Raw genomic sequence first — 21,569 nt, 5'->3', positions numbered from 1 at the left:
ATAAACATCTTCAAACACTTCCCCTTGCTCAATCATATAGGTTAAGTCTTCCAGTTCATACCGTCATCTATTTATCATCAGTCCTAGTTAGCTTCAGCTGTCAACCTGACAAGCCCAGACTTATCTGAGAGAGTTTCATTTGGGACATTACCTCTATCAGATTGTCCTGTGGGCATGTCTGTGGGCATTCACTTGTTTGCTAACTGATGTGGGAGGGCCAGGCACTGTGGGTCAGTACATCCCTGGTAGATGGGCCTGTGCTGTATGAGAGAGATAGCTGAACAGAAGCCTGTGAGCAAGCAAGTAAGCAGAATGTCTCCATGGTTTCTGCTTCAAATTCAGGGCTGGCTGGAGCTCCTGCCCTGACTTCATTCAGCAATGGGTTGTGTGACCTGTAAGATGAAATAAACCACTTCCTCCCTAAGTCGTTTTTGGTGATGGTGTTTGTCTTCGTTAACATTTCTATTGCTGTGATAAAACACCACGACCAAAAGCAACTTGGAAAGCAAATGGTTTATTTCGCCTTACAGTCTGTGATCCATCATCCAAGGAAGTCAGGGCAGAAATTCAAGGCAGAAACCTGGAGGTAGAAACTGAAAAAGAAGTCATGGAGGAATGATGTTTACTGGCTTTTCCCCATAACTTTGTCAGACTGCCTTATAGCACCCAGGGCTACCTGTCAAGGAGTGGCATCATCCCCAGTGAGCTGGGACCTCCCACATCAATCATCAGTTATGAACATATACCACAAGCTTGCTTACAAGCCAATCTGGTGTAGGCATTTTCTCAGTTGAGGTTCTCTCTTCACAAATGACTCTAGCTTGTGTCCAATTGACAAAACACTAGCCAGCACAATATTTATGCCAGCAACAGAGAACTACCTAGGACATCATCAACAGATGTCACTGAAAGGATCAGACAGACGCCATAAAAGGCTGCTCATTCTTCTCTCAGGGATCAGGCTTCAAGTTCAGTTTCCTCAGACTTGAGCAAGCAGTTTCTGGGAGGGCCATGAACAAAAGTCATAGCCTTTGCAGTAGCTCCCTTTCTGTACATACTCTGACCACTCAAGGTTCAGCCAATTGTTTACTGTCTGGGAGCCCTCACCAACTTAGAGCTACGTGCATGAGTCAAGGACAGAGCCTGGGCCACTGAGCAGCCTCCACAGTCAGTACATGCTAGGCCTCCCAGCCTCCATGGTAGCTCAAAGACAAAGCCTGGGACTTGTCCAGGCCTGCCTCAAAATGGTTAACTGTAGCCCCCAACTAACCCTAGCCAATTAAAAGTTACTAGCATGATTGTCACACACATAAACCAATCCTGAGTCTGTCTGACCATATCTAGTCTGTAGACCCCAGTCTCCCCTTGCTTTAAAAATCCTGCCCCATTGCTACTCAGGGTCTCTCCTGCTCTGCTGCTGCATCAGACGGATGGAGAGTCCTGAGTTAACTTGCAATACAAAGACTCTTTGCTTTTGCATCGGATTCAGTCTCTGGTGGTCTTTTGGGGACTCTGGGTACAACAGCTGCCAGTTGTAATTAAGTATTTTTTTTTTTATTTTTTCCAGGATTAATGGGCTGAACTCCATGGATCTATGTTCCTTGGAAACGGAAACTGTGTCTGTTTTGTTGACCACTGTGAAACTCAAAAACTATCCCATATAGGAGGCCATGCATGTATGAGGTTCAGTGTCCTGAGGGCCATTCCATCAATGCAGGTAAGATAATGTAGTGGAGAGCTTTGTTGCATTAATCAAGATATGAGTGAACACATGGAATCGAACTGCTTAGTAAACAAGAGTGTTGTGTGTGTTGGTAGCTGTTGGATATTAGTCTCACATCTTATTATTTACTGCATCAAAAGTAGTTGTTTGACCTAGTTTATTTAATTCAAGTTTATCAAATTAGTACTACTAATCATGTTGCAATCATCATATCTTGCTGTTTATACATGCAAATTTAGAATACTTTGCCAATAAATACATATTAGTAGTAGCATCAAAAGCGATGGCTGAGCTCTGAGGATGTGAGAGGGGCATAGTTGGTACCGCCTCCTTCATCTGGTGTGTGGTGGTGGGGAGAGGGAAAGATGCCCCCCACCCCTACCTCCTCCAGCTTGTTAGGGAGCTGACCGACCCCTTTACCAGCTGCAACACTCGGGAAAACAGGCCCTGCACCTCGCCTGGGCAACATATTAGAGCCAACTCTGTTGGTGGAGGTGTAGATGAGCTAGCCCTGAGGTTGTGAGAGTGGGATTGTTGTCCCCACAACTCTTCTCTCATATGGTGGTGAGGGTCGGGGAGAGATGCCCCCCTCACCCCTCAACCCTCACCACCTGTTACAGACAAAAGAGCTGACCTTTCCTTTTACCAGCTTCAGTGTTTGGAAAAGTGGGCCCTGTTCCTGGCCTGGGCAGCACAGTAGAGCTGACTCTGGTGGCAGAGGCTCAGGTGGGGTAGCCCTGAGGGTGTGAGAGTGGGATAGCTAGCCACCCCTCCCCCTTGTCTGCCATGTGGTGGTGAGGGCAAGAGAAAGATGCCATTTCCCCTTTACCCCTGCCACCTCTGGTGGGTGAGGGAGCTGACCCTCCCCCTTACCAGCCGCTGACTCCCCTGGGCAGCACAATAGAGCCAATCCCATTGGCAGAGGTGTGGGTAAGCCAGCCCTGAGGTTGTGAGCATGGGAGAGCAGTCCCCATTAATCACCTGTTATGTGGCAGCATGGGCAGAGGAGAGATGGCATACCCTCCTCCCCATTAACACCTGGGCAACATAGTAGACCTGTCCCTGAAGGTGTAGGTGTGGGAAAACTGACCCTGGGGACATGAAAGCAGGAGAACTGGCCCCACCCCTTGCTCATTGCTGTAAGGGGTAAACTAGCCAGGGCAACACTGGAGAGCTCAACCTGGTGGTGAGGACAAGGGAGACCTGGTAGGTCTATCAACCTTGCAACTACCTAGGCCCTGAACAAGAGTTATGAGTTGGCTCAGCCCAACATCCATCCCATCTGCTACCTGCTGGAGCATGTGAAGGGACTGGTCCTGCAGACTCAAAGCTGCAGGATCTCCATGACACAAGCCAACAAGAGGATACCCAAGAGGAGTCCCAGTGAGGGTCCAGCATTGATAGTGTAGCAGAAACCAGAGGCCTCGAACCAGACCAACAACTCTTTGCAATGAACATTTGCAAGTAAAGATATATGGGTAAAAGGGTTTACTGCATGACTCAGTGTGTGACACTACCGCTTCCATGATGAGACTGATTTCTTTTAAATTTTATTTTGTTTTATTTTGGAGGGGGGTGCTGCAAGGGCAGAGGGCGGATACAGAGGGATGGGGAAATGAATGAGATAGAGATGCATGATGTGAAAGACACAAAGAACAAATATAAAAGAACGTTAAAATAACAATGTGATGTCTGGGGAATGCTTGGTGGTTGAAGTGCTTGATGCACAAACATTAGGACCAGTGTTCAGATTCCAGAACCCATGTAAAATCTATGTGTAGCAGCATACATCTATATCCCAGGACTAATGAGAGGGGGCAGAGACAGAGAAACCCCGAAGACTCACTGGTCAGCTAGCTGAAGGAGTGAGCTCCAGGTTTGGTGAGGAAACCTATATCAAAATATGAGATGGACGGGCTGGGGAGATAGAGGACCAGAGCACTGGCTGATCTTCCAGAGGACCTGGGTTCGATTCTCAGCACCCACACAGTGGCTCACAAATGGCTGTAACTCCAGTCCCAGGTGATCTGACACCCTATTCTAGCTGCAGTAGACACAGCATGTACATGATGGACAGACATATATGCAAGCAAAACACTCATATGCATAAAATACATGAATAAAAATTTTAAAAATTAAGTGGACAGTGATTGAGGAAGATACCCAGTGTTGACCTCTGGCTTCACATGAGCATGTAGCCTAAGCACTCTCACCATCATCCCTCATGTATGTGAATTTACATGGGTACACACACACACACACACACACACACACACACACACACACACACACGATTGTAACAGCATAGAAAATGGGTTTTCTTTTCCTGGAATTTGGTGAAATATCATATGATCATACATATTTTAGATTATTCAAGTTTTTACAAGATTTACAATTCAAGATTATTACAAGTTTTAAAAGAAAAACTTTTTTACATCAAAATTAAAGTAACACTTCCAATGAGGATGCAAGAAGTCCTCAGACATTATAAAGCTGTCAGTTCAATCACAAATTAAACAGAAAATCTTTCAGTGACCATGGAATATACAAGTGATCAAGACAGTGACCTACAGGCTGGAGTCATGTCATGTCATGTCTGACTGTCTAGTCTCAGAGACACTACATTCCCCAACAACACCGTCATTAAAACAGATATCAAATTTTATCTAAGTTTATATAATTATTACCAATTCTAGGCAATCAAGTTCTAGATATTTTTTAATGACTGGAATTCAATAGTAGTGAAATGAGATTTGCTTGAGTGATTCTAGAAAACATGGCTAGTTTCTGAAGAGTCAAGTATGGCAGTGAGCAGTCTGACGAACTTATAAACATCATGGAAAGAATTATAGAGAGGAACGGGGGCCACACGGATACCATCTGGTTCTCGCTTGTCACACTGGAGAGAAAAAACATAAAGCCATCATCTAAGCAATATCCACACACAGAAATTCTACTTACATGATAAGATTCCATAGACCGTGACTTCCCTATAACACAATATATGAGCAATTTTTTTCTGTCACTGTAAGTAAAACTCTATGTCTCTGTTAGTCTAAACTTTGCTCTTAATAATGACACCAACAGTGGGTTCTCATGTGAATGTCCAAATTATGTTTCTGAAGACACTGAGCGTTATCTCTTAAAGTGGATCCTATAACCTGCTTTCCAGAGGGTAAGCCCCAGATCAGATGGATCTCTGGGACCAATGTAAATGTACAAGTGCCTTGGTGAGATTTTAGGAGCTTTATTTAAGTCTCTAATCCCTGACCATGGAGAGAGGACTTGTCTATATGTCCCTGGGACTGTTGATGTGTTTGGTAGTAGGAACAAATAATTTTACCTGGCCTAGTTATGACCATGGCCAACTTTAAGGAATGTCGATTATAGACATCAGTTAATATAGTCTGGGTATGCTATCTTGTTTAATTTCTATAATGACTCTTTGTAGTGTTATTAAACTCAGAATAAATATGGGAAATCTCAAGCCAAAGGAGCATGGATTTCCTGAGAGCACAGAGCTTGGGAGGGCCTCAGCTTGGTTTGCAATGCTGTTACTATAACATGAGCTCTGAGGCAGGGTAACTTTCTAAAGGTGTGAGTACTAATGAGTGGAATGCAGCCCAACTCATACACCTTTTTTCTTGCAACTACCTCAATAATATGTGTCAGTTCTTCCCAAAAGGCTAAGAAGGCCACCTAAACACAGGGTTTAAGCAAGAGTCAATATTCTTTGTCTCGTTCCCATTCCTCAGAAATGTCACCACATTGTTTTTGATTGAAGTGCCAAAATGAGATTAATTTAGTTTAATCAACCAAGTGAGGGTGATTAGCTTTATTTCTTTCAATAAAATATAAAAGGGTTACCTTTAACCCTGTAACTTGCATCATGTACAAGCCAAAACTGGTGAAAATTTTGTCTTCACCGAGTCTGATGAAATATATCTCTGCTTAGCTGTCAAAAAACTGAAGAAATGGGCTGGAGAGATGTCTCAGAGTTTAAGAGCACTGTCTGCTCTTCCGGAGGTCCTGAGTTCAATTCCCAGCAACCACATGGTGGCTCACATCCATCTATGATGAGATCTGGTTCCTTCTTCTGGGGTGTAGGCATATATGCAGACAGAACATTGTATATATAATAAATAAATAAATCTTTAAAAAACTGAGGAAATAATGTAAGACTATTTTTCTTTTCTTTTCTTTTCTTTTTTTTTTTTTTTGGTTTTTCGAGACAGGGTTTCTCTATGTAGCTTTGCGCCTTTCCTGGAACTCACTTGGTAGCCCAGGCTGGCCTCGAACTCACAGAGATCCACCTGGCTCTGCCTCCCAAGTGCTGGGATTAAAGGCGTGCGCCACCACCGCCCAGCCAAGACTATTTTTCAAAAGCGGGATTTGTCGTGTATTCCATTTGATCAGAAACAACAGAGGGCCCTTCTGGCTATCCCTCAGCGGAGTGCTGAGTGCTGAGTTGGTGTTTGACTTATCCTGACTGGCTAATGGGAATGATATGTAATAAAGGGTGAACTGAGGAACACAATACTCATCCCAAATTGGAGCCCAAAGAGAAACTGTGGTTCAGTGCAAGACAGAAACTGATCATATACTCACAACGACTCCTCTTTTTTCGAGTTCCTCAAAAACGCCTTTCCTGGAAATGGAAAAGGTCAGTGTTAACTGGCAGCCTCGGTCCTCTGCTCTGGACGGGGTGATGATGTTCACAACGGGCCCCTTGTTTTCTGTGTTCTCTTTGCTGTGGTATTGTTTGAGCATGTATTCCAGATAGCCTGTCAGCAGAATGGATTTTCTCCTCAGCCCTGTCATAGTTGCTTTCTGAAAGAGCTGAGAATAACAATCAGATTAGCAGTGGCTTCTGCGTCAAAGAGAAGCGAAAGTTAAATGTAAATCACACAGAAAAAAGGAAATTCCAATTTTTGATCTATTAAAAAAACACATTTTAGAACATCTTCTCTCCATGGAAACATGCTATCTTTTAATGCTTTATCATTAGGTAAAGCTTCCATGACAGAAAATATATGCAAAATGCCATTTAAACAATGTTTGCAAGAGGAGAATATTTTTGCTTCAGACCATTCAACTGTTGTCTGTAGTTTGGTCCACAGACCACTCAAAACAAGACAAATATATTTGTAAATGAGGTTCCTGGTATTGTCCACAGTGTCTTGGTGATCACTACATTTTCCCAAGTCAGTACTGTTTTGTTGTTGTTCGTTTGTTTTCTGAGACAGGGTTTTTCTGTCTAGCTCTGGCTGTGCTGGAACTTGCTCTGTAGACCAGGCTGTCCTTGAACTCAGAGATCCAGCTGCCCCTGCCTCCTGAGTGCTCGGATTAAAGGTGTGATTCACCACCACCCAGCTTATATTGTTAAAAGTTAAATTATGAAGCTGATTTTCTCAGGGAAGCTAATAATGTGGCATAAATACTTATTGTTGCTGAGGAGTTTAGTCACCACCACCTTCCACTGCTCCTTTCCTTGCAAAACTCTAGTACTTGTGTAAAATACTGTCATTTGCTGTCTGATGGGCCTATCACAATGAGTGACAAGGGTTTACAGTGATTGGTGTAGTAATGTTATGGGCCATAACAGACATGCTTTTCTGTCTTGTTTAAAAATGTATCCTCCATGTAAGAACTGGGGGAAATGTTAACAGCATGATGTATATGGCATGCCATTTAATGTCCTTTGCTATAACATGAGCCAAAATATCAAGAACAAATATGGGTGGTGTCATTTAGTGGTATCTGGGTTTTATCAAGACATAAACAGCATGTGTGAGAAGGCATTCTAATCAGACTTGAAACAGTAAGCAAAGATTTCTCTGGATCTACAGTGTATGAAGTATGGATTTGCTAGGATTGGGAGTCAGCGAAGATCCAGCCGCAGGCAGAGACTGATGGTTACTCTAGATCTTCTGTCTGTGCCTAAGGCCGGGAAACTGCTGAAGGGAAATATGTTTGAGGAGTGAATGCACCTGTTCCAGGCAGAGGCAGCTGCACACCGAAGCAGCTGCGGGCAGAGGCAGGTGTAGGAAGGTGCTGGTGTCTTTGTAGAGATCAGGTGTCAACATCACTAGCTTCAGGACATTAGGTCCAAGCTGCTGGAAGTTTCATTACCTTGTGCAAAACAAGATGTTGGCGGGCTGGAGCTTCTGAGAAGCCAGTCAGGATTTAGGTCAGCATAGTCCTTGAAGGGTAGGAGCAGATTGGCAAGGCATGGCTCGTAAGTGTTTGAAACAAGACTATGAGATACATTAGCTCAAGTTTCTCTTTGGATATTATAATATTCTAAAAATATTTTGTTTAGTAAACTATTATATAAAATTTTCTGGTTCAGTTACTGGCCCCCAAATATGCACATAGGGTAATGTGTAAAATACAGTTGCTCCTTTCCATCTGCTTCCGGAACTCTTACAAGTATCCAAATCCTTGACAACCAAATTCCATAAATATAATAGCATTGGACTTTCATGTGATCATCACACATCCTCTCACACACTATAATACTTAAGGATCCTGCTAACACAGCACAACTGCTGTGGAGCTACTTGTAAACACTGTATCATCTGGATATAATGACAAGGAAAACACAGGTCTGTGTGAGGAGAATGTTTTCCCCTGAATATGACGCCATGAATGAAGACCCCATGCATAGGGAGAGCAAGTTGTCCACTTTTAATAATTCATTTATATCAACAGGTAAAAGAATCTCTTGGAGACTATTAGCTAGCATTTCTTGTGTTCTTAAAAAAGATGAGGCATTTGCTTTTACTGATTTCTTTTATAACTAAAACATCTTTGTGTTCAATGTCAACCCATTTTATCTTTTATATTACAAAATGGTTTACTCTTCCACAGAAAAATAAATATAAAATTATTTTCCCACTTTACAGCCACAGCAAGAGTGGCTGTGGTCTTTCTAGTCACAGTTCCTGTTACCTGTGACCTGACAATAAGCAATGTGAACAAGGAAGAGTTTATGCCTGCTAACAGTTCTAGTCACACTGTGTCCACCTTTAGGAACAGGGCAGACTGGAAGTTGGGACACACTATAAAATTCCAAGGCCTGCCCTTATGTTCAGCTTCCTCCAGCAGAACTCCACCTCCTTTTAAGATGGTTTCTTGAGCTGGGGACCAGACACTCAAATACCCAAATCTGTGGGGACCACATTCAAACCACAACATAGCCTGAGCCTTCCTATAGTGTCCTCACAGAGCTGAGAAGTAGGTTCTGAAGTCCTGCATTGAAGAGAGCTGCGGATGGGCTCAGTGCTGGAATGCTTGCCTAAAGTCCAAGGGGCTTCATCCTCAGCCTGGAAAAACAAAACAAAACAAAACAAAAACCAAAGAACCCAAAGATGAGTTGATGGGAGTTAGGGAAATGTAACATGTGCCTGCTTTCCTTGTTGCTTTTTTTTTTTTTTTTACTTCATTCGTTCAAGAATCAAAAAAGAAATTTTTTTAAAGAGGAAGTTGAAAAATACAATTTTACCTGGCGGTGGTGGTGAACGCCTTTAATCCCAGCACTTGGATAGGCACAAGCAGGAAGATTTCTGCAAGTTCAAGGCCAGCCTGGTCTACAGAGTTAGTTCTAGGACAGCCAAAGCTATACAAAGAAACCCTGTCTCAAAACAAATAAACAAACAACAAAAAAGAAAGAAAAATACAATTTTAAAATCTTATAGCTTTTAAAAGAATTCTTGGCAGGTTTCTCTATTTGCTTTATTTTGTTGTTACTGTGTAAAATGAACATAAGACTAGGAAGGTTAGATCTTCAAGCTAGGGTGAGGTTTGATCTTCAAGGTAGAAGGTTAGACCCTCAAGGAAGAAGGCTAGACTCTCAAGGTAGAAGGTTAGATCCTTCAAGGAGTAAAACCATGTAGAATGCTGAGTATTCCATTGTTCGGATTTTTTTCTCTTAAATTCTTTTTTATTTTCCTTTTATTTCTCTTTTTTCCTGCATTCCCTTCCCTTTCTTTCTCCTTTCTTTCTCTCATTTCTTCCTTCTTTATTCATTTTTTTTGAGACAGGGTCTTCCTATGCAGCCCTGGTGGGCCTGGAGCTCACAGATATTCATTCACCTGTCTCTGCCTCTGCCTCCTGAGTGCTGGGACATAAGGAGTGAGCCACGAAGCCTACCTGGCTTCTATTAAATTTTCAAACTTGGATCCCGAAGCCTTGTGAAGAAGCACCTCGCATTTGTCCTTGCTGCTGTCTTGGGCTTCATCACCCTGCAGTCAACCTGAATACTTAGCTTGTGTTTTTGAATAGTTATTGTAGCTTATACCATAACAATAAATTTATATATTGAGCAGATGTAGAAATTGTACACTTACTGATATATAAAAATATGAACATTAAGTATAAAATACATAAAAATTGCAACTCAGTGGTCAGAAGACTGTAGAAACTTCTGAAATTCTCTGCTCCAAACATCTTCATTACAAAAATGGAGCAATATACTCAGGAGCAGCTGTGCTTGTTCGAGGTCATCCATAGTGTCTGGTGTGGAATGGAGTGTGGGCTTCTTCCCAGTCTCCTTCTCTTCCTGCTCAGCCACAGTGTATTTTAAGTGGTGGTGTGAATGACTACTACCCAGCAGTGGACAGGAAGTGGCAGTTCGAAACTGATGACAGGAGATACTTTAACAATATCAGCTGAGCAAATGTAGTTGCACACAAAGTCATAAGTGATGTATTTTTTAAAGATGTACGTAAGCATTGGGTGGGGGCGTGCGTGCTGTGGTGCACATGTGGAGGTCGGAGAACAACATTGCCACTTCCGTTCTCTCCTTCCACCTTTATCTACACAGGTCACCTGGTTTGTGCAGCAAGCGCCTTACACGCTGAGACATCTCTCTGTCCCTGTCCAGTTGATCTTTAAGTGTAGAATCCTCCAGTTGTTTTTCAAGTATATAGAACAGTTTTGAAAGGAAGGTAGACAAGACAAACTGGTTAAAGCATTTGTTCTTTCATTTAAATATCGGTCATATTTTAGTAAGGTGCATGCCCTCCCACTCTCGCTCTCTTCCCATCTCTTTTGTCCTTTTCTGTCCCAGCTTGCCTTCCCTATCTCTGCTCTTCTCTCACTGATCAGCCTTTCTCACGTTGAACCCCCCCCCTTCTTACGTTGTTTCCTTCCCCATGACACTTCACCTTTCTTGTCTCCACAGCATGGCTGGCTCTCCCCCAGAACCAAACAAACAAAACTTATAAACAAGTAAAACCAAGGAGTTTAATTTGCCCATGCTTACTGACGTGGCTCAGAAATACAGGGGGATTAGTATATCAGAGAATGGGAATGGGAATTGTGTGTTATTTTGTGATTTTAAACCTTTGCCATTTAAAATGTGGAGGAGAAATTTCAAAACCACTTTAGCCCAAACAAAGCTTGAGTAGTATATTCAACAATAATAATCAAAGAAGAGGCTGTAAGTTTGGGAGGGGCATGGGGTGAATTGGAGGAGGGGCTAGAGGGAGAGAAAGGAAGAAAGTGGCAAAATTATATTGTAATTAAAATTTCTAAAAATTAAAACTAAAAAGGGGGAAGGATCATTTGGCCAGAACACAGCCTAGGTAGTGAATGGCAGCAACTGGAGTCCAGAAGGACTGTGTGTCCTGCTGCAGGCGGCTGCTAAGGTTCTTTGGTAGGTTTAAGTCTAGGTTTTAAAGGGGAAGATCAGTCAGTCCTCGAGTCTGAGAATGGAAAGTTGGTGCAGGTGGCTCTAATCCAGCACAGTAGACCAGTGGTAGGATAAAGGACAGTCTGCCACCCTTGTGTGCAGATAGTTTGCTAAAGTGAGTGGGGCTGGGTGTGGCCCCAGGGGCTAGAATCACCCCACTCCAAAGGTGGAGAGAGCTGAGTTGGAGGTTATCTTGTCTTAAAAAAAAAAAAAAAAAAAGACAATTTTGGAATATACGGATCAGAGAAATCAGAAGCTATGAGCTAAATACTAGGACTCTCTAGCTCCCTAGGGTATGTCTTGGTTGCTTCCATACTTAGCCCTTCAGTTAAAACCTTGCAAACTGAGATGACACTTGCTGTTTTCAAATTGCTAAACACGTTTTCTCCTCATGGATACTAGTTATTAAATACTATTAGACAACTACTAAATATCATTACACAAAGTACTAAACAGGCTTGTCCTCCAAAAGACTTTAAAAACTGTTACACTGGCCGAAAAACAATCTTGTCATTTGGTCTATTTTCTGTCAAAACAAAACAGTTCCAAAAGGTGAAAACAGCACATGCTCCATCTAGTGGTCAAACTGAGTAGGTGCTTCCTAAACTAGGATGAAATGAGAAAGACAATTATCACTATCTAGTGGTGAAGATGTACAAAAACAGGAATTTGATACTGCCACCCAGTGGCCATAATGAGAAACTACTATATTTTTGGTTTAGAAGAGATATCATTTCTTTAAAACCCCTCTCGAGGGGGAAGAACGGGGGAATCCGTGGCTGATGTGTGGAACTGAATTGTATTGCAAAATAAAAATAAAAATTAAAAAAAAACCCTTTCAAGCTCAACTCCTGCACAACAGATTTCCTAAAATATCATGAATTAGATGGTTTTAAAAGGCATTAAAAAACAAATACAAATCTTTATTTGGCTAGGAGGTATCTGTTTAAGCATTTGTTTAAAGAGGTATGGTTTTTAATACATTTCAGTCAAATGTATTCATTTGATATATGTATCAATATTATGTATATAACTTTGGAAATGTATTATTTTGTGAGTAGGGGTGTTTTGTCTGTATGCATGTGTATGCATGTGCCACATGTGTGTATGACGCCCACAGAGGTTAGAAGAGGGCTTGGATTCCCTGGGACTGGAGTTACAGACAGTCGTGAGTTGTCATGTGAGTGTCTGAAATCAAACCCAAGTCCTGTGGAAATACAGCCAGTATTCTTAACCCATGAGCCTCTTCTCTAGCTCCAAATTATATAATTTTAATTACTCGATGAGTAATAGTTATGTATAATATATTTACTTGAATGAATTTAGAATATCACTAACAGTTTGGGTTTCTAGATATGTTCATTTTTCTGTATCTACTTTTTGTATACATACATATCTATAAACCTAAATGATTTTATAAATATTAATATTGTGTAAAATCAATGTAGACAAATGTATGAATTCATTTAAAAGAAAATACTGAGTGATTATACTAGAAATTATGCATGGATACAATGCCGTAGACATCTCAATAAGAAAAATAACTACCCGGTTTAGTGAGGCCACCTTACCCTATGTATGGTTTCCCTAATTCTTCAGTTACCTTATGAAGTTAGCCTCCTGTTACTTTTTTATAGGGCACTTTAGTGATTCCTCAGCTTGTTGAACTAGAAGTACCAAGATATCTAGATGTCACAACAATGCCTGCCAATTCCTCAGTAAATACCAGCTACTTGAGTGAATTAAATTAGAATTCAATGTTCCACGCTCATTTGGTTTGTGGAAAGGTGAACATTGACTCTGTCAAGTCCACACACATCTCAGGAGAACAGCAAAAGACATGTCTCCCCATGTCGGGCACAATTAACAAATAAAACAAATTTAAGGTCATAGTAATAATCACTGTCCCAGTAGGAAATGCTGCCTTTTCTCCATCGTTTGTTGGAAAATGGCAGGAACTTTTTGATTAGCAGAAACTCTTTAGGACCCATGACAACCAGGTGAGGTACGCAGGAAGGATGTGGGAAGGCAGAAGCCCAGGTTTCTTACCTCTAAACTAGCGTGCAAGGGACAGACCAACAAAATGGGAGGGTTGGAAATTCGGAATCCATTGGCCCCAGGGATTAACTGCAGTTCTGAAAAATTAGTATAACATCATTATTTACAACATACTTTAAAGAAGGGCTTACAACTATAAAGAAGTCAATATTGAAAGAGTAAGACTTAAAACCATATTCCCCCCTCCATGGTATTCCTGAACTATGTAAAAGAAACTCAATGGAGGGAAAAATCTGATGTATTTTCACTCCACGGCAATTCCTATGACTTGGGCTCAGCCCCGTCAGCTAGCACCCTCACAGGAAGATAAAAATCATCCAAACCCTACCCTCTCTCTTCCTGGTTCCAAGACAGTGTTTCCTTTTTACTCTATGCTTTAAAAATATTATGATTGTCATGTCATGAGAGAGAACATCAAGATGTGAAGGCATGTGATCCTGAGTCACCTGAAGGCAGAGAGATGAATGAAATGACTCACAAAGGTGGTTTTAGCTCTAGGAGTTTTATTAGGTCACATGGATTTCTTAGGAAAAGGAGAGGAGATTTAAAAAAAAAATCTGTCTATGTGTGGTGAGCTAGAAAATAAAGTTGTACCCCCTAACTCAATTAAGTACATTGAACTGATGCAAGTTAAACCTAATTACATTGGTGTGGCCAGAAATTCATTTAAAACTAAGAAAAAAATGTTAAATTTCTTTGGAAGTTTATCAAGCCTTGGGCTAGCTGAAATAAAACCAGCAGGCAAAGTCCAATCCATTACATGGTTTTAAATCATTTTAAGTAAAGGCTTATTGGACAACCATGTCGGTGACTTCTATGAGCCTCTATGGCTGCATTAGCACTACATTACCAAGCTGAGCAGAACAGCTTCCGTCTCACAGCAAGAGAGCCAGTTCTGTTCTTGACCTAATCAAATCTCCTCTCGACGGGTAAGAAACCTCACCTCAGTTGAAGTGACTGGCATGAAGCTAACAGGTTAGCAGTGTGGCTTCTGATTTAACTAGGCTTGTCTTTCAGGACTCTGTGACCTGGGTACTGCCAATTTAAAGACATATAAAGAGTTCCAAAGATCTGGACACATACAAAAAAACCCTGAATTTATGCTTAATTGGAAAATGGATGCCTCCAGTGTTGTAGAAGACTAGAGCACAGTCCTGGGAAAAAGGAAGAGGGCAGATGTGACCCTTGTGCGTGGCAGCTTACTACCCATTGACATAGCTGCTTATAGGGATTCTTACTCTTTGGTATGTGGCAAATGTCACAGCAAGGGAATATTTGGAACAAGAATAAATTGGAACACTTGTTAAATGCCATTGGCTTTGTAATTTTGAGTTTAACTTACTCTTAAAGCAAACACTGAAGTCCACATTGTTCACATTAAATATGTGGAACAGAACAAACAATGACTGGCATTATCACAAAACTATTAAGCAGCGAATTGGGATTGACATTCATGTTTCTCTGGCTCTGGCCTCAATCACCAAATGGCCCCATCTTCCCTGCCTGTGTTTTGGCCATTCCTACTCGGGAATCTGACCAAGCCACATGAGCCACAGGCTAGATTTCACTTCCTTTAATCTCTCTTCAAAGGGATAAAATACAAAATCATGCTAAATCTATAAACACTTAGCCTTACATACTGAAATGTCATTTCTTATTTTGGAAGCCACAGTGACATTTTCAAAGTGCATTCTCCATGGGGCATGTCTATTACATGGAATACAAAGTCAGTTGAAAATTAGAATAAAGTCAAAACAAAATTGCATATGATAAAGTTGAATATACTTACTGTTATCCATCTTAAATCTTGTACTGAGTTCATGGCCAAACCATCCCACTAACCTAAAATATAAGATAACAATAGGCATTTGGTCTACAACACTACTGCAGTTGATTTAGGGATTTTGTGGCCAGTATATTAAAATAAATTGTGGTGCAAGTTAGCAAATACTTAAATATATAAATGTTATACAATAGAATAAGACACTATCAAAAATGAGGAGAATTTAATTTTCTCACATTATTTATTTCATTTTAGTAGAGTAAAATACAGTTATATAATATTTTGTTATACAATGATTTTTTTAATCTCTTAAATGATTTAGAAGAACATTCATGGGGGTTTTGTTTTTAAATGACAAACCAAAGCTTAAATGCTAAAGTTACCTACTAGTCTATGATATTTTACAGTAGAATCCTAGAAAGTTGGCCTAGCAAAACTTGATAGAGTGCTGAGGGTGTTTGAATAATTTCCTAAAGAAATGTCTTCCTTCAGTTTGAACTTAGTTTACACTGAATGTATTTGAATGAGCCAGATAGAAAATATAGATCATATAGGAAAAAATCATGTATGCCTCTGTTAGCTGGAAAACAGGATGAAACAATTTAGAGTAAACAAACAAACAAACAAACAAACTTTGAGAAAAGCACAATGCTGCCAATCATGAGTTTTCTGTGAACAATGTTTTCCATGATATCCTGTCAACTTGATTAGATGCAATGATCAGGAGATGAGCAAGCACAGCCTTTGGTATACCACAGGGGTTCATCAGACATAGAAACTGATCATGAAGGCTCTACTCTAATCAGTGGTCTAGTCTACTTAAATCATTTGAAGTAAAGGCTTATTGGTGGCCTCAAACTTTGAATACTTGGCAGAACTGTGGAAGGTGGAGCCTCATTGGAGGAAGAGGGCACTGTGGGCACTGTGTGTAGCTTTGGCCCTTTCCAGTTACTCTTCTCCTTGCCTCCTGAGTTCCAGGAGGTGAGACACCTTTCTCTACTATGACCTTCCTCTATGAGACTCTGCCTCACCGTGGGCCCAAGGGCAATGGAGTCCCCTGACCATGAACTAGAACCTGCCACTGAGATGCAGACTAATTCAGTTGAATTCTTCCTCCCAGGTGTTTGTCACATAAGCTGACTGGCACAGCATTGTCATTGCAATGCTGTTGGAATGAAGACTATGACACTCACTTTTGGAACTTGGAGAAATGTTTATCAATTTATACATAATAAATGCATGAAAATAAAACAGACTTTGAAATGTAGAAATACTTAAAGGAGTTTACTGTCTAATTTTGTAAATAATATCCAACAAGCTTTAAAAAATATAGAATACACATTAAATGAGTAAGCAAAGTACTGGCAAAAGAAACATCTTCAGACAAAAGGAACTGGATAGAATACATAAAAGCCAGCCTTACATCATGTGCTACATGATTATTGTGATTTAAAACACCCCAGAGTAAAGAAAATACATTTGTATATTTTCATTATTTTTATTTTTATTTATGTTTTATTTTTGTCTATGCATGTGTGCATACTTGTCTGTGTGTACACCATGCATGTGGGTATCCATGGTGGTCAGAAGACGACACTGAATCTCCTGGAACTGGAGTTACAGACAGTGGTGAGCAGTTCCATGTAGTTGTTGGGACCTGAACCCAGGTCTACAGGAACAACAGCAAGTGCTCTTAATCCTTGAGCCACCTCTAACCCTATTTTCAGTATTTTAAAATTATTTTTTAAGTATAAATGAAAGAAGAAAATATAAAGTAAAACATACTAGACTCGTAAACACTTAAAATCCTGTATTAGAAAGGTAGACCAAATTAAAGAGAAAATGACAGATAGGGAAATGCTCTTGCTATTTTTGAGTGATTTCATAAAGAGCATTGTTTTTTATTTTTTATTTTTCAGAGAGAGAGAATAACAAAATATTCCAAGAGCTATGTTTTCCTAAACAAAGCACAAATTTGACCAAAGAGGATATGCAAATGTGCCCCCATTCATCAAAATAAATAACAAATCTCAATCTCACAAATAAAGAGAAAATTTCAAATAACGGAAGAATTAAACCATGTTTAAGGCACTCAATTGACAACATACTATAAAACTTGGGATGCCTATTTTTGCCAAGCATTCAAAGAGAGACAATCTTTCCTCTTTGTTTAGTGATATGGATTACAAGCATTCATGCCTTTCTGAAAGAGGACTTGACAAAATGCATGGAAGATAGCAGTAGCAACATGAAGAATCTACATGAAACTCAAGAAAAGTAGCAACACCATGCACAGATGGAAATCACAAGCTGCAGAAGCTGCGGAACTGGCTACCAAAAAGGTAATGGAAAATAGACAGCAATTGAATCAATAAATGTGAAAAAGCATAGTGAATGATATTCAGTGTGATGTGAAAATACCAAGGGAAAATGTAGGGAATGTAGCAGTGTCTAGAAGCAACAAATAGTGCCCCTGAGGAAATTGACCAGCCTCACAGCCCAGAGGAGATCCTGGGACTTCTGTAGCTATTTGCAAGTTGTGCAAAGAGCTCCTAGCTTGTAGCTCCCTAGATTGGGGTGGCCATCTTGGTGACAGTACTGTTTTGAGTTACCCCTGCTTCTGTAAGAAACCTTTTACCTATACTCCTATTATTAACTCCAATGAAAACTCACTGTTTTACAAAGTTGACTTTGGTTCAAATGTTACTCTGATTTATTGTGTGTTCTCTTTCTGGGGTGAATAGATGTGCATGCCCATGCAAGTGTGTGTGTGTGTGTGTGTGTGTGTGTGTGTGTGTGTGTGTGTGTGTGTGTAAATGGATCATAAATTAAAAACTTTACAGATATGCACAAAGACAAAGTCATAGGTGTCTAACCAAGGTTATTAACACAAAGCAACGTAAAAAAAAAAACTCATGCCAATTCTTCACTCACTAAGGCTGGCTGATAGGGAACGGGTTCTCTATGCAATTATATCTGCAGCTTGTCTCACCAGGCACTGTGTCCCCGGCCTCTGGTCACAGTCTTACACCAGGAACCTTTGAAACCTTGTGATGCCATGGTAAATAGCTCTGCCCCTCATCATTTACTCAAGGAATATGCTATGACCTTCAGAGGTAGCCTTGTAATTCATATTACTATTTGAAAAAAAAAGCCTACAAAATATGTATATAGCTATGTAGCACAGAGGAGAACAAGAAGGAATTAGAACTAGGAAGAATTCGAGCTGTAAAGAAGAATTAGAGCTGAATAATAATAATAAAAAAAAATGACCGTCAAATCATGTGAGTCATTACCCCTCATAAAAAAAGTTCTAAGTTACATTTCACTATGCAATGCCTTTTGTTCAAAAGCCTTGGTGTGGCCATGGGTGCTGGTCTCTCAGGCTAACAATAGACTTTCATTTGGGCCACCAATCAGCCCCGAATCATGACATAGAGACTTATTATTAGTTATGATTGTTCAGCCTCAGCTTATGCTTGTCCCACTAGCTCTTATAACTTTATTTAACCTGTTTTTCTTAATCTATATATAAATTTACCTAGGGCTTTTTAACCTTTCTTTCTTTCTGTATGTCGTACTCTATGTCTGGCTGGCTGGTGGCTGCCTAGCTGATTGGCCCTGGGCATCTCCTTCTCTTTCTCCCTCATTCTCGCCTTTTGCACTCTCCTCTCAAGCCTTTATCCTCCTCCTACTCATTCTATCTGTCTGGCATCTCCCTCCCTTTTTCTCTCATTCTCTCCCCCTCTCTCCTCTCAAGCCTATATTCCTTCTCCTATTTATTCTATCAGCTGTCTATCCCTCTAATTCCTAGTTATTGGCCATTCAGCATTTTATTATACCAGTCAGGTGCTTTAAGCTAGCAAAGCAACACATCTTTACATCATTAAACAAATGCAGAATAAACAAAGGTAACACATCTTTGCTGAGTTAAAGTGATATTCCACAACACCTGTCCATTGGTGAGAATGGGGTATAGAAATCTCCCACTATCAGTGTGTGAAGGTCGATGCAGGATTTAAGCTTTAGTAATGTTTCCTTTACAAATGTGGGTGCTTTCACATTTGAGACCCAGATGTTGGGAAATGAACCATCACCTTGGTGGATTTTTTTTTGACCACTACGAAGTGTCTTTCCTCATCTCTTTTGATTAATTTTGTTTTGAAGCCCCTTTTGTGGGATATTAGAATAGTTACACCAGCTTGCTTCTTAAGGCCATTTGCTTGGAAAATCTTTTTCCAACCTTCTACTCTGACTTACTGTTTAGTTTTGATGTTGAGGTATGCTTCCTGTATGCAACAGAATGATGGGCCTTGTTTTTGCATCCATTCTGCTAGTTTGTGTCTTCTTATTAGGGAATTGAGTCCATGTATATTGAGAGATATCAATGACCAATGATTGTTAATTCCTATTATTTTGGTGGTGGTGGTAGTACTCTGTGTGTGTGTGTATGTGTGTGTGTGTTCCTTCTTTGGGTTGTTCTGGTGTGAGACTATAATTACCTATGTTTTTGTGACTGTCGTTAGCCTCCTGGATTGAACTTTTCCTTCTAGTATCTTCTATAGGGCAGGATTTGTGGATAGATATTGTTTAAATGTAACTTTATCATGGAATATCTTGTTTTCTCCATCTCTAATGATTGAAAGTTTTGCTGGGTATAATAGTATGGGTTAGCATCTGTGGTCTCTTAGAGTCTGCAGCAATCTGTCCAGGACCTTCTAGATTTTAGAGTCTCCATTGAGAAGTCAGGTATAATTCTAATAGGTCCACCTTTGTATGTTTCTTGGCCTTTCCCCTAGCAGTTTTTAACATTCTTTCTTTGTTTTGTTTTGTGTGTTTGGTGCTTACTAGGTGGTAGGGGACTTTCTTTTCTGATTCAATCTATTTGGTATTCTGTTACCTTCTTGTACATTTATAAGCATGTCCTTCTTTAGGTTAGGAATTTTTCTTCTATGATTTTGCTTAAACAGTTTTCTGGGCCTTTGAGCTGGGTATTTTCTCTGTCTATTCCTATTATTCTTAGGCTTGGTCTTTTCATAGTGTCTTAGATTTCCTGGATGTTTTGTGTCAGGAATTTCTTAGATTTAACATTTTCTTTGATTGATGTACCTATTTCTTCTATTGTGTCTTAAGTGCCCAAGATTCTCTTTTCTATCTCTTGTATTTTGTTGACAATTCTTACATCTGTAGTTCCTGTTTGCCTGCCTGGGATTTTCATTTTCAGAATTTCTTCAGTTTGTATTTTCTTTTTTGCTCCACTTTCCATTTTCGGTTCTTGAACAATTTTATTTGTTTCCTTTATCTTTTTTTCCCTTGATTTTCTTGACATTCCATAGGGGATCTATTTATTTCCTCCATTTTTTTGTTTGTCTTTTCTTCCTTTCTTTTAAATGATTTATTTATTTTCTCTTTAGGAGCCTCTGGCATCTTCATAAACCTGGTTTTAAGGTAGTTTTCTTATGCTTCAGCTGTGTTGAATGTTCAGGGCCAGCTGTAATGGGTTGGGTGGGCTCTAGTGGCAGCACATTGTCCTGGCTGTTGTTGACTATGTTCTTACACTGACCTTTAGTCATCTGGACTTGAAATGGTTATAGGTGTAGTTGCCAATTTTTGGATTTGGCTTTGTTGGATGGATGTTTTCCTCTCTGGTCTTCTTGCTAGAGTGGCCCGTGATTGAATAGATAGTCTCTGCCTGAGTTGGAGGCTTGACTTCTGATTGTATGGATGGTCTCTGGTCCAGAAGGGAATTGCTGCCCAAGTTGGAGCTGGAGTTCTGGCTATGTGTGTGGCTTCTAGGTTTCAGGTTGTTGGCCTGGCTTCAGGTTGGGTAGGAGACTTCTGCATGGTTTTCAGGGAGCTTCAGTGGTCTCTGTAGTTCAGGATGCTTATCTGTCCTCTGGTGAAGTAGGAAGACTGCCAGAAATGTGGACCCTGCCTGCAGGGAGCTAGCCTGGCCTCTGGTGGGATAGGAGTCTTCTGGGCTGGAGGTCATCTTAATTAATCTTAGTGACTGCATTTCAACATATTTATTTTCTGGCCTATGCACATAAACATGTAACTTTTAGTTCTTGTGTTTTATGAAAGTCCCCTAGTCCATATGCTTTATTGGACTTCCAAGAATGTATGCACCATGAGCTCTCATTCACTTTATTTCTTTTACTGAGGTGAGATTTTCTCCCTGTCTTTTCTAGAAATCCAATTTATTCTTATAGCCCCACTAAACCAAACATTTCTATTATTAAGCCTTTTATTCTTATTTCCATATATATTTCCCTGTGTAAGACATCATATTCCTGAAGATATATGAT

The 21,569-nt window shown here is 40.3% G+C and overlaps 1 protein-coding gene and 1 long non-coding RNA gene across 2 annotated transcripts; one reads left to right on the top strand and one right to left on the bottom strand.

Moving 5' to 3' along the window:
• Positions 1 to 1,636: 1,636 nt before the first annotated feature.
• LOC131902031 (uncharacterized) lies at positions 1,637 to 17,651 on the top strand. The gene is made up of 2 exons (XR_009376981.1): positions 1,637 to 1,717; positions 17,436 to 17,651. It is a non-coding gene; the product is annotated as an uncharacterized LOC131902031 (long non-coding RNA).
• On the bottom strand, positions 4,455 to 6,702 carry LOC131902030 (kynureninase-like). The gene is made up of 2 exons (XM_059253075.1): positions 6,332 to 6,702; positions 4,455 to 4,622 (listed from the first exon to the last, which is right to left on the bottom strand). Exons 1-2 carry the CDS (start codon positions 6,542 to 6,544, stop codon positions 4,491 to 4,493), a joined length of 345 nt encoding a protein of 114 aa, XP_059109058.1. The 5' UTR covers positions 6,545 to 6,702; the 3' UTR covers positions 4,455 to 4,490.
• Positions 17,652 to 21,569: the final 3,918 nt, after the last annotated feature.

Source organism: Peromyscus eremicus, unplaced genomic scaffold (genome assembly GCF_949786415.1).
Source record: "Peromyscus eremicus unplaced genomic scaffold, PerEre_H2_v1 PerEre#2#unplaced_1300, whole genome shotgun sequence".
NCBI classification, from domain to species: Eukaryota; Metazoa; Chordata; class Mammalia; order Rodentia; family Cricetidae; genus Peromyscus; species Peromyscus eremicus.
Note: the sequence above shows the minus strand (reverse complement) of the source record. Positions and strands in the feature narration are given on the sequence as shown.

What these genes read in the sequence shown, in the direction of transcription:
- LOC131902030 (XM_059253075.1), bottom strand. Translation starts at nt 6,544, where the DNA reads ATGACAGGGCTGAGGAGAAAATCCATTCTGCTGACAGGCTATCTGGAA. An exon ending in TCGAAAAAAGAGGAGTCGTT is followed by an intron (nt 4,623 to 6,331) that starts GTGAGTATATGA and finishes TTTTCTCTCCAG; the next exon opens with TGTGACAAGCGAGAACCAGA.